This window comes from Podarcis cretensis (assembly GCF_951804945.1).
Source record: "Podarcis cretensis genome assembly, chromosome: 5".
Classification (NCBI taxonomy): domain Eukaryota; kingdom Metazoa; phylum Chordata; class Lepidosauria; order Squamata; family Lacertidae; genus Podarcis; species Podarcis cretensis.
Genome location: NC_137174.1, coordinates 82,360,148 through 82,375,821, shown reverse-complemented (window position 1 = coordinate 82,375,821; position 15,674 = coordinate 82,360,148). Strand labels below are relative to the sequence as shown.

At 44.1% G+C, this 15,674-nt stretch overlaps 1 protein-coding gene across 11 annotated transcripts in view; it reads right to left on the bottom strand.

Annotated features, from left to right (window-relative positions):
* Positions 1 to 8,166: 8,166 nt before the first annotated feature.
* LOC307216995 (schwannomin-interacting protein 1) overlaps positions 8,167 to 15,674 on the bottom strand; it is a 387,429-nt gene continuing 379,921 nt past the window's right edge. For 8 of the 11 annotated variants that reach the window (XM_079977952.1, XM_079977957.1, XM_079977956.1 and 5 more), the window contains 3 exons: positions 13,917 to 14,010; positions 11,939 to 11,989; positions 8,167 to 9,263 (listed from right to left, as the gene is read on the bottom strand). In XM_079977952.1, the coding sequence (XP_079834078.1) occupies positions 9,212 to 9,263; positions 11,939 to 11,989; positions 13,917 to 14,010 (197 nt within the window). In that variant the 3' untranslated portion in view covers positions 8,167 to 9,211. The remainder of the gene's footprint in view (positions 9,264 to 11,938; positions 11,990 to 13,916; positions 14,011 to 15,674) is intronic. The other 3 variants (XM_079977955.1, XM_079977954.1, XM_079977953.1) reach the window with 1 other exon arrangement.

The window sequence follows — 15,674 nt, the reverse complement described above, 5'->3', positions numbered from 1 at the left end:
GATACAGAATTGACCTGCGCCTCCATGGACAGCTGTGAGTCCAAAAAGACTCCCAGGCTGCGCACCTGGTCCTTCAGGGGCACAGTTACCCTATTCAGGACCAGGGAGTCCTCCACACCAGCCCGCCCCCTGTCCCCCAAAAACAGTACTTCTGTCTTGTCAGGATTCAACCTCAATCCATTAGAAGAAGAAGAAGAAGAGTTTGGATTTGATATCCCGCCTTTCACTCCCTTTAAGGAGTCTCAAAGCGGCTAACATTCTCCTTTCCCTTCCTCCCCCACAACAAACACTCTGTGAGGTGAGTGGGGCTGAGAGACTTCAAAGAAGTGTGACTGGCCCAAGGTCACCCAGCAGCTGCATGTGGAGGAGCGGAGACGCGAACCCGGTTCCCCAGATTACGAGACTACCACTCTTAACCACTACACCACACTGGCTCCGCCATCCATCCTCCAACCGCCTCCAGGCACTCACACAGGACCTTCACCGCCTTCACTGGTTCTGATTTGAAAGAGAGGTAGAGCTGGGTATCATTTGCATATTGATGGACACCCAGTCCAAACCCCCTGATGATCTCTCCCAGCGGCTTCATATAGATGTTAAAAAGCATGGAGGAGAGGACGGAACCCTGAGGCACCCCACAAGTGAGGGCCTAGGGGTCTGAACACTCATCCCCCAACACCACTTTCTGAACACGGCCCAGGAGGAAGGAGCGAAACCACTGTATAACAGTGCCCCCAGCTCCCAGCCCCTCTAGACGGTCCAGAATGATGTTATGGTCGATTGTATCAAAGGCCGCTGAGAGATCCAGCAGAACTAGGAAACAACTCTCACCTTTGTCCCTAGCTCGCCGGAGATCATCAACCAGCGTGACCAAGGCAGTTTCAGTCCCATGATGAGGCCTGAATCCCGATTGGAAGGGATCCAAATGGTCCACATCCTCCAGGCGTACCTGGAGGCGTCTCCTGCTACTATTTTCTGAAGATGCAATAGAGGCGGTGAAGAAAGTTTTCTTCGCTGTCGCTCTCGCCACTTGGTAGGCTCAACGATGAGCTCTAACCTGTGTCCGGTCAGATTCGGAGTGAGTTTTTTGCCACCAACGCTCTAGCCGTCTCAGCGATTGTTTCATCGCCCTCAGCTCCGAAGAAAACCACGGAGCTGTCTGGGCTCCATGCAATCGGAGAGGGTGCTTGGGAGCCAGACAGTCGATAGCCCTGGTTAACTCCACATTCCAGCGGGCCACCAGGGAATCAGCTGAAAGGCCATCAACATGGGATAAAGCATCCCCTACCACTCTCTGGAAACCATTTGGATCCATTAAGTGGCGGGGGCGGACCATCCGAATTGGTCCCACCTCCCTGCAGAGGGGAAGGGTCACGGAGAAGTCCAGTTTCACCAGGAAGTGATCTGACCATGGCACTTCTTTTGTTTCACTTTTACTTAGTGTCAGATCACCCACATCACTAGAGGTGAACACCAGGTCTAAGGCGTGTCCATGACTATGAGTTGGGCCAAACTTATTCAGGGACAGCCCCATGGAGGCCATGTTTTCCACGAAGTCCCGAGCAGCCCCTTGTAAGGTCGTGTCGGCATGGATGTTAAAATCCCCTAGGACAACCAAGCTAGGTGTCTCCAGGAGAAAATCCGCCATGACCTGAAGCAGCTCAGATAGGGAATCCTTGGTGCAGCGGGGAGGTCGGTACACCAAAAGGAATCCTGTACTGCCCCTATTGCCCAACTTCCAGAACATGCACTCAGAAAACTGGATCTTCCCAGTAGGACGCCTGATGCAAGCTAGTGACTTCCAAAAAATCACTGCAACCCCCCCTCCCCGCCCACATGACCTGGGTTGCTGTGCGTAAGAGAAACCTGGTGGACAAGCAGCGGCAAGGACAGGCCCATCTGCTTCCTCCAACCAGGTCTCTGTCACACATGCCAGGTCAAATCCTCCATCCACAATCAGGTCGTGGATGGCAGTGGTTTTATTCGTCATTGACCTGGCATTACACAGCAACACCTTCAGGTCATGTAGGTTTCCCCTGTTGATTCCAGTATCCATTCGGTCAAGGCCAGACCCGGAGGCAGGGATAGTCTTCAAACAATGACTAAACCTGCCTCCTCGGTAATGACATGGTCTGGTCTTCGCGTAACTCCGCCTTCTGCCCATGATCACCGAGATCGGATGTCCCAGTGCTTCCCCCCCGTGGAACTTGTCCCAGCCATCGTGTTGGCTGGGGCCCCACTCCCAGACACAAACTATACAGAACCAATAAAACAACAACAAAAAGGAACAGAACAATTATACTAAAATTAATCCCCAACCAAATATCCATCCCACCCACCCCCAACAATGGAAAAAAGAAAAAAAAGAAATAAAAATTTAAATTGCCACCGACTGCTTGAGGACATTTTAAAGCACATTAACCACCTGGAACAGGGAAGCAATGGCAGAACACTTCCCACCCTTCCCAAAAAGTTTGTTCCAAATAAGGGCCTGGGCCACGCCCCCTGGGCCAGCTGGAAAAGGCCCTGGAAGGGAGCAGGCCCTGCAGTCCTCACCCAGCCGATGATCCGAGGCCTCACTGCAGCAGGAGTCCCTTTGTAGCTGGGAGAGAGGGCCTGGGCCACGCCCCCTGGGCCAGTTGGAAAAGGCCCTAGAAGGGAGCAGGCCCTGCAGTCCTCACCCAGCCGATGGTCCGAATAGGTGGTTTATTCACCCTCTGTTTAATAAATACCATATTCTTTGCTCTATAAGACTCACCTTTTCCCTCCTAAAATATGGGGCAATGTGTGTGTGTCTTATGGAGCGAATGCAGGCTGCGCAGCTATCCCAGAAGCCAGAACAGCAAGAGGGATTGCTGCTTTCACTGCACAGCGATCCCTCTTACTGTTCTGGCTTCTGAGATTCAGAATATTTTTTTCTTGTTGTCCTCCTCCAAAAACTAGGTGTGTCTTGTGGTCTGGTGCGTCTTATAGAGTGGAAAATGTGGTACATACACCCACTACTCAAATATCATTTAATGTGTGTCATTTTGAGTTGTGTTTTATTGTTATTAGCCGACATCTGTTTTTGTTTTTTTCCGGGGGCAGAAGTAGGATGTGGTTGCTTTACATAAACAGGTAAATTATAATGCACAATGGCACTCTTGCATCAAGTGCACGGCTTCCGTTAACAGGGAAAAGCTGCATTTGTGATAAGCATCAGAATACTGTTTAAACTGGGCTCACTTTTATCTTTTTGTTGGTCTCTGAAAACCCAAGAAAAATATTTGCAAGCTACTGTGGTTTAGTAAGGATTAAGCTATTGATAAAAGGACACAATCCGCTCTAGTGACTCCCTATAGGTGTGGGTAAGCTTTGGCAATCCACATGCTGTTGGAATACAACTCCCATCAGCCCAGAAAGTATGGACAATGGTCAATGGAGAGGGATGATGGGAGTTGTAGTTCAGCAAACACCTGGAGGGTCAAAACTTCCCCACACCTGCCTTGCCAGAATAAAGCTCTTTGTGAGTCAGGGAATAAAATGTATTTATTTAAAAAGGATTTACAGACTGCCTTTCTTAGTGCTATTCACTCAATATGGCTTACACAATTCACACAATACACAGGGGTCAGCAAACTTTTTCAGCAGGGGGCCGGTCCACTGTCCCTCAGACCTTGTGGGGGGCCAGACTACATTTTGGGGGGGAAAATGAACAAATTCCTATGCCCCACAAATAACCCAGGGATGCATTTTAAATAAAAGGACACATTCTACTTATGTAAAAACACGATGATTCCCAGACCGTCCGTGGGCCGGATTGAGAAGGCGATTGGGCTGAATCCGGCCCCTGGGCCTTAGTTTGCCTACCCATGGTACAGAACATAAACACACAAACTAATTTCTACAGTCATCCCCCAATTAATAGCCTAGCAGTAATAAAAGCACACCCAGCCCATTAATTTGAATTCAACAACAAAAATTCTGCCCTTCTGGTGAGACAAGTAAAACAAGTGATGCACTCTTAAAATGCAAAAGGTGGGAAAAAATAAACAAAAACAAATTCTGGAGGAATTTATATTTTTCTAAAAATACAAAACTCTTATGAATCTGAACCATTGGATACTCAAATCTCCACGGAGTTCCTAGAAAGGATTAAAATCCCAAAATTTAACCACTCACCAGGAATCTCTAGATAGATCAATCCAAAATGGGATCAAAAATATAAAAGTCCACCATAAAGCACATGGTCCCAACTGATTCATTAGTCTTTTTTTACTATAAAAAAATTCAGAATAAATCCCACCTTTTCTTCTGAAATTGTTTCTTGACATATAGAATAGAGGCCAAATTCCTGAAACTTGGCAGAGCTCGGTTATCACAGTTTGACCCAAACCACAGAAAGATCTTCCACAAGTTGAATCTTATAAACCCCTCTCACAGGATTGATATTATATGTGCAAGATGGTTTGATTAGTATTCAAACATGGGTGACTTACCAGCATGGCTTCCTGATGTTAATGGACTCCAGCTTCCACAACCCTTCATCATTGACCATGTTGGCTGGAGCTGATGGGAGTCCACTAACACCTGGAGGGCCACCCCTGTATTAAAGGGGCAGACTAAAAATACCTTTTCAGTACAGTGTGATATTTAGTACTTGGGCTAATTACTTCCTTTCTCAACAGACAGTTGTGGTTTTCACTTATGCCAATAAGAAAGTCATCTTAAAACAGGAAATGGGGAACCGGACCCCCCCTCCCACCTCAACACTGTTGGACTCCAACTCCCATTAGGCCCAGCAAGCAGGGCCAGTGGTCATGAATGATGGGAATTGTAGTCAAACACCTGGGAAAGTTACAGAACATGTAAGAACATTTAAATAGCGCCACCTTGCTCAACCACACCAAAGAGCAATTTAGTCTACCATCTCTATTTCCAGTATTGTCAAAATACTCTGGGAGCTACTAACAGAGAATGATGCAGATAGCCACTGCAAGTTCATCAAAACATCTGATAAACAGGGCCAAATCAATGCCTTTTTAATCACATGATTCCAGTGGTTGCCCCACCCCCTTTTTGCAATGTAAATAAGTAGCTATGGAGAGGCCACAGCAGTATCAGGTTGTATGAGGGGAAGTTTAACCTCTGCAGCAGTCCTGATGAAGTCCACTTCCCAGTCAACTATTGGCATGAAGAAGCCACCATTTAAAACTCTACTCGTGCCCATGGTTTCAATTACGCAAATAGCAGTATGAAATTCAGAAGTGTAATGGGCAGGGCTGGCATGTGTGCCCCCTACAGTTGTTCTTCTGACTACCCGGATAGAGTTTATCTCAGTATTCATGATGTTTTCTGTGTTCATGATTTTAGCAGCAATATATATATTTTTACACAAATCTACCTTCCTCTCTTACTCATCAAACTATAAAAGTAAGCTATTCCTGCAGTGCATTCAAAGATTTGAGTTTCCCTTTTCAGAAGAAGAAAAAAGATGGGGTGATTTTAATAAAGAAACAAATGTGTGAAAATTTAATTCTACCCATATTCAAAGTCAGGATGGTGAATATTTTGAGGAGACACACAGAGAATGGCATTGCCTCTTGTCACCATCAACACCCCAGCTACTCTCACTTGACCCCAGTTTTTGCATATTATGTTTCTGACACTTTCCAATTTGGACTTCCCACTCAGAGACTGGGTTTACATCAAAGCCGGAGATACAGAATCCCCTTTTAAAGACGAAATCCTGACTTTAAGAAGCAGAAGGAAGAAATTAACTGCTAAAGGCAGTCAGATATTCCTGACTAATTTAGCTTGGTGAACACTCTGCTAGCCCTGCTCTATGCTGTGCAAATCTATGGAGACCATTTCCAAATGGTGCTTTTCCTAACTGATATAAAGCCTCTTTTCCTCTAACCCTACTATTCCCTTGTATTGAAAATTAGAACTTTATGTTTCCTTACTTTTCCTGTCTTGCTTAAGCAGTTTCAGGCCTGGTCTACACATGAGCATAAGCCATGCTGGATCTTATCAAAGGCCTGTCTATGGGTCCTATATCAGCCCAAGGGCCATACTCTCCTATAGACAACCTTCTAGGAGGCTGTGTTCGTTTCCTGAACCAAAGGCTCTTCATCCTTATTTCCCACATTGGTCCACTAGGTGGCTCTGGTAAGCTCACACGCTAAACAATGAAGCCTTCTCTGGTTGCTCTGGCAACTGAGAACTCATATATACAGGCCACATCCTCACTATGCATTTAAAGAACTACGATGCCACTTTTAACAGTTCTGGCTTCCCCCGGGGGGGGGGGGGAATAAAATCCTTGGAGTTGCAGCTTAAGCGTGCTGAGTTGTTAAGAGGACCACCCTGTTCTCGTCAAAAGAGCTACAATTCCCCAAATGGTTCGAAAATCAACCTGTCTTCTCAGGGGACTCAAGAGAACTTAAAGCTGTGTGAGGGGAATAGGCATTTCCTGTGCTGTAAGCCCTCCAGCATGGCTGAGGAAACCCAGCCAGATGGGCGGGGTATACAGTAATCATTATAATTATTGACGAAGTACAGTTACCAGGATTCTTAGGTGAATGCCATGACTGTCAAAAGTGGCACCGCAGTGCTTTAAATGCAGTGAAGATGCTCCACCTTTCACCCCCTAGAGGATGCTTATCACCTAGGGGCTCAACAGTCTCTCACACTGGGTACCCTAAAGACTGCAATTGGTCCTGTGGGTTAAACCACAGAGCCTAGGACTTGCCGATCAGAAGGTCGGTGGTTCGAATCCCCGCGATGGGGTGAGCTCCTGTTGCTCGGTCCCTGCTCCTGGCAACCTAGCAGTTTGAAAGCATGACAAAGTGCAAGTAGATAAATAGGTACCGCTCCGGCGGGAAGATAAACGGTGTTTCCGTGCACTGCTCTGGTCTGCCAGAAGTGGCTTAGTCATGCTGGCCACATGACCCGGAAGCTGTACGCCGGCTCCCTCAGCCAATAAATCGAGATGAGCGCCGCAACCCCCGAGTCGGCCATGACTGGACCTAATGGTCAGGGGTCCCTTTACCTTTACGGTCAAACAAGCCCACATGCATCTGTCCCACTTCCCAATCCCATGCAACAATATGACGCCAGCAATATTTTAGCAAAAAAGAAAAAAAGAAAAAGAGAGAGAGTAAAGGGTGGAGCCCTCCCCTTCATTCCATCCCAGTGGGGTTGGCCTGCCAGCAGCAGCCCAGCTGGCTACAGTTGTTGTTCCTTTGGCTGTAGGGGCTGTCAGCCAGTCAACTGGCTGCTGTAGATGTGACTGTTGCTTTAAGGACCTCTATCAGAGAATATTGGGTCAGATGGCTAGAACCTGGGAAATTAGTTCAATGCAGCCTGGGTGAGACCTGTTGACCCTGGCTAGACAGTTATTGATTAAAACAACATAAATGTTGTTCACCTTATCACTTCTGCAATTGTTTCCTGACCTGAAAGTTACTACAGTGGCTGCTCAGCCACAGGTGTAACAAAGTCATAAATCAAAACTGCTGCTTTTGCCTCAATCTCTGGCAGTCTCAATGGAAGTTCAGCTAGATGGTAGAGTCAAGCAAAAGGCTTTGCTGGTGGATAATCAGGATGTGGGTTGTTGGGTGGGGAGGCAGGTGTTTCCAATTTCCCATCACCTTTTCCCATCCTCCCACTGGCAGCCACAGAAGTCCCACAACAGTGCCCTTGAATAAGCAGCAACCTGGAAAAAAACTGCAATGTGATCTAGGCCCTATGCACCATAACGGTATTAAAAAAAAAAGGCTTAGAACATTTTATTTTTCAGCTTTCTCAAGGCGATTTTTTTCAAAGCACAAATAACAGAACAAAAGCAAGAACCTAGAAGAACATCTTTTTTCTTTTCTTATTTCACATTATAGTAAGTAAATAGGGATGCTCGGGAAAAAGAGGTTAGTCCAACTTCAGCTCCCGTGAGCCCCAACATCTTGAGGGGTTCAGGTTCCCCATCACTGGCAAATGTAGTTGCTGCTTCCATTGAAGTGAATGGGAGAGATGCATCATAGCTGGGTTATGAATTTGGGAAGAAGGACAAGACTCACAAAGAGGTTGTAGCTCGTATTAAAATGCATGATGATAGCAAGTGCAATCTCAGCAGAGAGAAAGAAGAGAGAGAGAGAGAGAGAGAGAGAAAAGTAATCAATTCCCATATCAAGTGTGTTAGAGTTTAATTCAAGTTTACGTATACAGTTGAGGTGTCATTTTCATTTTTCAGCCCACATAGTATTTTTTGTTAACTTTAAACCTTACCTTTGTGCCTGCCTTCAAGTGAATCTATAATAACTTATCTGTGTTCTAAGTGAATAGTATTTTTTAAATATATATATATGAAGAGAGACTTTTCATATTATATATATCTCTATATAATCTGAAATGATAAAAATAGGAATTTCACATGTACTTCAATGAATATATTACAGGTGAATTACTATGTTGCCCCACTAGTCAACAAAAAGACATATCATATGAAAGAAATTTTTAATTTTTATTTTACATATTTATACATAAAACTTTCAAGGTAACCCTTTCAACTCAACTGCATGTTAATAGCACATCTAAAAATGAATGTCAGGTAGTCAACATTCACAAAATGTTGAAAACTGATTAAAATATACATATTACTGAAAGCTACAACTTCACTACGAGGCAGGCATGTATGTTTTCTCTCTCACTTGTATAGCACCGTCAAAATTACAGTCTCATTTGTTTAAAACTACGCTGAAAAACGATAAAAAGTAGCCAATGGTAAAATACTGCTTTAACTTAAAGGTCTCTCTAAATAAACAAAAATAAAAGTTAAAACTACCTTCTCTCTTCTTTTTTCCTCTTCATGTTTGCAATGTTTATAAGTACTGTACATTTTGTTCTACAATAAGATTATTGAACTGTCCGATATTTAGTGGCACAAGTAAAAAATAAAATAAACCCAACAGCAAATAAATTAAAAAGCATAGGCCAACCACTGGACATAAAGCTTCAGACATTGGGAACAATTCGCCAAGCACAGTCGCTGTGCATCCACCATTAGCTTCAAGGAAGGTTTTGTGTGGGGGGGTTCCTGGTGCTTGGCAGATTGCGCCCGGAATCAATGACTAACACTGATTTTTCTTGTGTGCCACCCGTGGAGCATCAGCGTTGGTACAACCACAGAAGCAAAGCGTTTTAGCTTGTTTCTTCAGTCTGATGGCTTCCGGTTTTATTTTGCTGGCATCTTCTCTGCCATGTGCTTCTGCTGACTTTCAGCGTGTCTGAAGGGAAATGGGGAAAAAGGACACAATATTACGTAGATGCAATAAATGAAGATTTTATATATTTTTTACTGGCAAAACTTTAAGGCTGCAGAGAAGGAAGGAAGCACAGCGATTGCTGAAAAGATTGCTTAAAGAGATGATGAACTTTTGCTGCAATTATCTAGCCGGCTTAAATAGTCCTTTTCTTCAGGACTCCTCTAGACTGCAGAAATCCAGCACAGGAAGGAAAATAACAACCACAGTCTTCAGGAGGTAAAATCAAGAAGAGCACGGGGGGCAGGGAGGGTTTCAAGGAAATTGCTTTGGAACTGAAATTGTAGGTTGCAATAACATTGAAAGGAAGTTTTATTTGGGGAGCAAGGGGAAAAGGAGGAGAGTTTCACCTCCTTCCCATGGATAGGAAACTTATTTGTATTAACACAATTCAAGGATGTAGCAAGATGACCCCTAGGTTCCTATTGTAGCAACATTTCAAGATATAAAGAACTAAAAACAACTCGTCTCTCACCAAACTGCCAACCATGTGGCCCACACAGAGGGCATCTGAATGGCTAATTAAATATGTAATTGATTCCAGTAACTAGAAATGCAAACTGCTTCCAACATGGGAAAGTAGTTTTGTAACACCCTTCCCCAACCAGGTGCCCTCCAGAAGTTTTGGATTACGACTTCCATAAGCCCCAGACAGTCCCCACAGGTGCACACTGTGGACCCAATAGAAGCCAGAGGTCATGCTTTCTTTTCATTAAAACAGACTCATATTTCAAAGTTTCTGGGCACCAAGTTGGCGGTAGCCTGTTTTAGAAGAACAAGGGAAAGAAAAGAGTGCCAGGGTCGCGTAGCAGAGAGTCAGACCAGAAAGATACAAGTTTAGATAGACATACATCCACGAAGCTCATTGGGTGATGCTGGAGAAAGTCACCATCTTTCAGCTTAACCAACTGGTCGGAGGTGCTGAGATGGTAAAATTGAGGTGGGGGAGACAGAAACATCATGCACCCTGAAATCAAATTCTTAATTATTTTCATCTGCAATTTGGTATTCAAATTAGAGACCATCCACGAATATACAGAACCATCTCTCTGTAGATTTATGTTTTATGGATACAAAGACTGAACAGTTCTTGCTAAAACACCCATAAAACCTCTCTCTCTCTCTTTTTAGTTTCTTCTGCTTAAACAGTTCGCACTTCAACTATGCAATGAGGCATTATATCTACACTTCCTGTTGCTGATCTCTTTTCACCCAGAGACAAGCAGTTAGGGGAAAAAACACCGAATCACTGGCACACATTCCTTGAACTTTCGATTGCTGCCTTCGTGTTTGTCCCTTCTCCTCCCCTCACTAACAATAGCTCATAAAGCAGCAAGTGAAAAGCACCAGGATTGTGTATGGTAGTGGCAGCCTCTTCTTTTTTGCAAGGCACAGGTGCTCTCAAATCTGAGCCACCTGTTGGCTCACAGGAGAAAAAACACCAACAACCTTCCTTTTCTCTGGAGGTGAGCAACAGGCAGAGTATGGGCATTGCTGTACAGTCATACCTCATGTTACGTCCGCTTCATGTTATGTTCTTTCAGGATACGTCCCGCGGTGACCCGGAAGTACCGGAAACGGTTACTTCCAGGTTTTGCCGCAGACGCACAAAATGACGTCACGCGCATGAGCAGAAGTGGCGAATCGCAACCCGCGCATGTGCAGACGTGCTGCTGCGGGCTGTGCTCTTTTCATGTTGCGAACGGGCCTCCGGAACGGATCCCGTTCGCAACCAGAGGTACCACTGTATTACGAGATGAAGCACCAAAACCACTCCACTGCCTGTGATTTGCAGCAGCAGATTTCTGCAAGAACATACTATAGTGAGCACACCGACCTTTTCCTCTACGCAGAAGTCCGCTGGTAGATGTCAATGACGACTTGCTCACCAGATTATAGTGGGGGAGGGTAGTGGGGAAGGATAATGCCATGCCGAAAGACAGACACACAATGGCATGCGAAAACACACACACACACTAACCCTTCCCTGGTCTTTGTGTAAAGCGGATGAGATTCTGCCTCTCTTCAAAGTTTTCTAAGCTACAAAAGCAGAGAAAATTCAATGAAGTCAAGTGCTGGGTGTGTGTGTGTGCATGAGAGAGACAGAGTGCTAGGGGTGGGCAATTATCATTATTATCATTATTTGCTGTGGACTGACACACTCTAATATTTCCAAACTTGCTTGCAGATCAGAATGCGACTCCCATTTAGATTACTCAAGTCTCCAGATTTTGGAAGGTACCCTGAGGATCATCTCGTCCAATCCCCTGCAATGCAGGAATATGCAGCTGTCCCATACGGGGATCGAACCTGCAACCTTGGCATCATCAGCACCACGCTCTAACCAACTGAGCTATCCAGATATATGCATGTTCCCTGGAGTTGCAGAGGTTTCAGTGCAGTGGAATAGCTAGCAAATACCACAAAGCAGGAAGCTGTAAGAGAGGCGACTTAGCATTTTTGGCTGCTGAGTTACTACTGAACCTTCTTTAACCAGCCAATCTGAGAAAGGTGAAAATAACCTGGAACAGAGGGTGACAGAGGGTAGATAGAAGGGGAGAACATAAAAGGTTTGCACTGAATAAGAAAAGGCCTGGATTAAAGGGATCTGGGAAAGTTGAGGCGTTACTGTATTTTACCTTGTCGGCAGCAATGGTGCTAAATTACCATGGTACTGATAGGGGGCCGCACTGTAAAAGAAATATTACAGAAAAAAGAAAAAAATAGTTGGGTTTGCTTTGGTTCAATTAAGTCTCATCTCTGTCTGCAGGTGGCAAACAGGTTTCTTCCCTTTAAGATTAAAAACCAGCACAGGATTTGACTGAAAGGCCACAGCAAGAGCAGAAGTAGATATACAGTATATTCAGACTGTTGGTAAGATGCTATGAATCAAACCAGAGAAGAGTAACTTCATCCACCTGATAGTCTACACGCCTGCTTTCACTACAGAGGAGGCAGCTGTGAACTGTACCCCCTGCATCTAATTTTTGCAACAGGCTCCACTCTTCGACAAGACAATTGAAACCACATCTGGACAAAATGAAAGCACTATTATTGGCCTTTTCCTTGGAACTGCCAGGACCTACGGTCAATGCACACCCAGATTTTGCCTTTTGGAGTCTTCCCAGGTCTTGAAATCATGTCTAAAGTCACTCTGATTGATTCTGCCCACTACAGGGCTTGGTAGCCGGACTGAATATGTAAGGACAGCTTTTAGTACAGAGCGGCAAGCTGTTAATAGGGCACATTGTCTACCCAGTAAAGTAAGGAGTGAGAAAGGATCATTGCAAGATCATTAAGAAAAGATAATTTAGGAAAGGAAGGGAAAGTTAAGAATAGATGGCAGCTACATTATCAAATGGAGAAAATAGAAGCTGGGATTTCTAACAGAGGAGGCATCACAAAGGCAGATTCCAGAATAAAGGAAGTTTTTGTCTCTATCTTTAGGACCACTCTCTTTGTCTGCCCAAACAAATTTACCTAGTTTTACATTTCCTAGCAGCAATAATTTCCCAAAATTAAAGGGTTCAGCCCCATGTTGCTGCAAGCAACTAGAGAAAGTTATTAGGCACTGGATGTTAGATTATAAATTGATTCAATGGCCAAAAAAGTTTCACTTATAATCTGATAGAGAGTGTGGATCACAAAGAAATAGCATACTGTCCAAATCTGCCATTTGTCATACCCCAAGCAGTCATGCCAACAGGTGCTTAGAAAAACAGCAGCAAAAACAGTTGCTTCGGTGCAAACAACACTAATAGTGGTAGACTTCTGTTACTGAACCAGGTGCACTTTTTATGACCTAAGCTTTCACTGGAGCTGTAGGCGGAATTTTTATGTAGTTCCACGATTGCTTCTTTTGGTCTAGTAGTTCTGGGTGCATGCAGCAATGTATGGCACCTTGCAAGATTAATCTAATAATGCCTGCAGAACTTCTCCTGCATTCTGTCTTATAAACTGCAGATTCTGGGACAGCAGCACTATGATCAGCTTTTTGTCCCCCAACCACTTTTGTGTCTGATGAAGATTTCTGAATTCATTCGTGACTTTGTAACATTGTGGTTGGTCCAAATAAAGACATTATCATAATGTGGCTTTAGGGTATGATCCTAGCAGGCATTGATCAGAAAACAGCATTACAAGTCAGACAATTCACCTCGTTTCAGTAATATATCATAATTCCTTCTCAGTGTTCCAACTTTAAAAGAAGTGCATTATGCTTGAATGGAAGAGCAGGGCCTTCTCTGTGGTGGTGCCTCAACTGTAGGAAGCCATTCTGAGGATGGTATGCCAGGCACAGGCATACAGTCTTTGTGGCATCAGGTTAAAATCATTTAATTTCCTCAGGCATTCTTGATTATATTTTCTGCTGGTTGAATGGTTTTGCTCCTTTTAATTTTAAGTATTTATTAATTAATTCATACATACATACACACATACCCTAGCTTTCCCTCTGACAGTTATTATGTTTCTGTAATTTTGAAATTACTTTGACCCTGAAATCTGTTTTTGGGTGAAGGGCATTTTATACATCAATTAAAATAAAATATATCGTCACAACAAAACGGTCTAAAGAGAGACCTTTGCAACAGGACGTATCTGAAAAAGGTTACCAACCTGGTCAAATCCTCAATGTCTACCAGCATAGCATCCTGTTCTGTGTGCAATTCATCCCGAATTAGCAGCAGTTGCACCAATTCTTCATTCAAGCCTGACAACAGAAAAGAGAAAAAGAGTGTTTAAGTTCAGCTAGCCACAGTTCTCCCCATGTCTAACATTTTGGAATCTGTTAGTCACCATGGTACATTGCTCTCACTCCAAGAAACAGAAGGGTATTTGGCTTGGCATATAAATAAGGGAGGCGATGAAGTAATGGAACAAGAACAATGGCCGGTATTGTTAAAAACAAACGTTAGTAAAAATATATATATCAACATGACACTACTGTAGATCTCATGAGAGAACCAAGGATGACTTCCCATAGCAGAATGCACTCTTTAAACTCTTTAACTTAGGAACCAACCCATGGAACTTCTGGCATTTATCTGGTTGTGGTTGGTGATGGAAAATACTCAAAACTGGGTGTGATCTATCAAGGCTGAACTTGTATCAACACATTGGCAGGGAAATAAGCTTGACTGTCTATGATGTCAGCTTGTTGCTACAGAGGCAAGAAAGCAGTAGGTGCTCCAATTGCAACAGCTACCAATGGTGCCAGAAAGTGCCATTGTGTTGTGCACCCCTTCAACACCAGAGGACTAAAACCCCTGCTTTCTGTGCTGTCATTAGTAATGGTGAGGTTGGTGGGTACCAGGGACTGGGAGTTTTCAATGGCAATCCCACAATGGTGCAATTCACCTTCCTGGTACTCCACTAAGTCCTCATTCTGCAACTCTTTAGGCTTGGGTCATAGGACTTTTATTTATTTATTCCACAATCCTTTTCAGTATTGATTTTAGGATGGTTGTTGTATATTGCATACAAATTATTTGCATTTTTAGTGTACAGTTGTGTATCACTTTGGGAGGATTTTTGTTCTGAAAGGCAGGTGATATATAAGCAAACCAGCAGATTTTTAAAATACAAACACAAACTCGAGAACCAAAACTCATGAAATGCATGTCACTTACCCAATGCTCTCCTTAAAAAATTAAACTAAGCCAAGTCATGGTAGAACTGATTTATCGGTATTTTCTAGCAGGTCCACTGATTTTCTAACATCCTAGCAGCAATTCCAAAGTAGCAGACAGCACTAACAGACTTCAGGGGAGAATTATTCACATTTGGCTGAGCATAGCTCACAGGTGCCTAGGCAAAGAGCCACACTGCAGCTGCTTTGACTAATTTGATTAATAAGCACACATTGACATGGACCATGGAGTCATGTGCTAATTTCTTTTTATTTAGAGCCTCTTCTGTCTGTAATGAATTAATTCGTATCACTGAAAAGCATAGCAGTACTTTGGCTCTAAAAAGGACAACAGCAACAAAAGAGCCCAGTGGAAGGACTGCTCACAGTCACAAAAGCTTTAAAGGTAAAGGTACCCCTGACCATTAGGTCCAGTCGTGGACGACTCTGGGGTTGCACGCTCATCTCGCTCTATGGGCTGAGGGAGCTGGCGTTTGTCCGCAGACAGCTTCTGGGTCATGTGGCCAGCATGACTAAGCCGCTTCTGGCGAACCAGAGCAGCGCACGGAAATGCCGTTTACCTTCCCGCTGGAGTGGTACCTATTTATCTACTTGCATTTTGATGTGCTTTCGAACTGCTAGATAGGCAGGAGCTGGGACTGAGCAACGAGAGCTCACCCCTTGTGGGGATTCGAACCACCGACCTTCCGATCGGCAAGTCCTAGGCTCTGTGGTTTAGACTACAG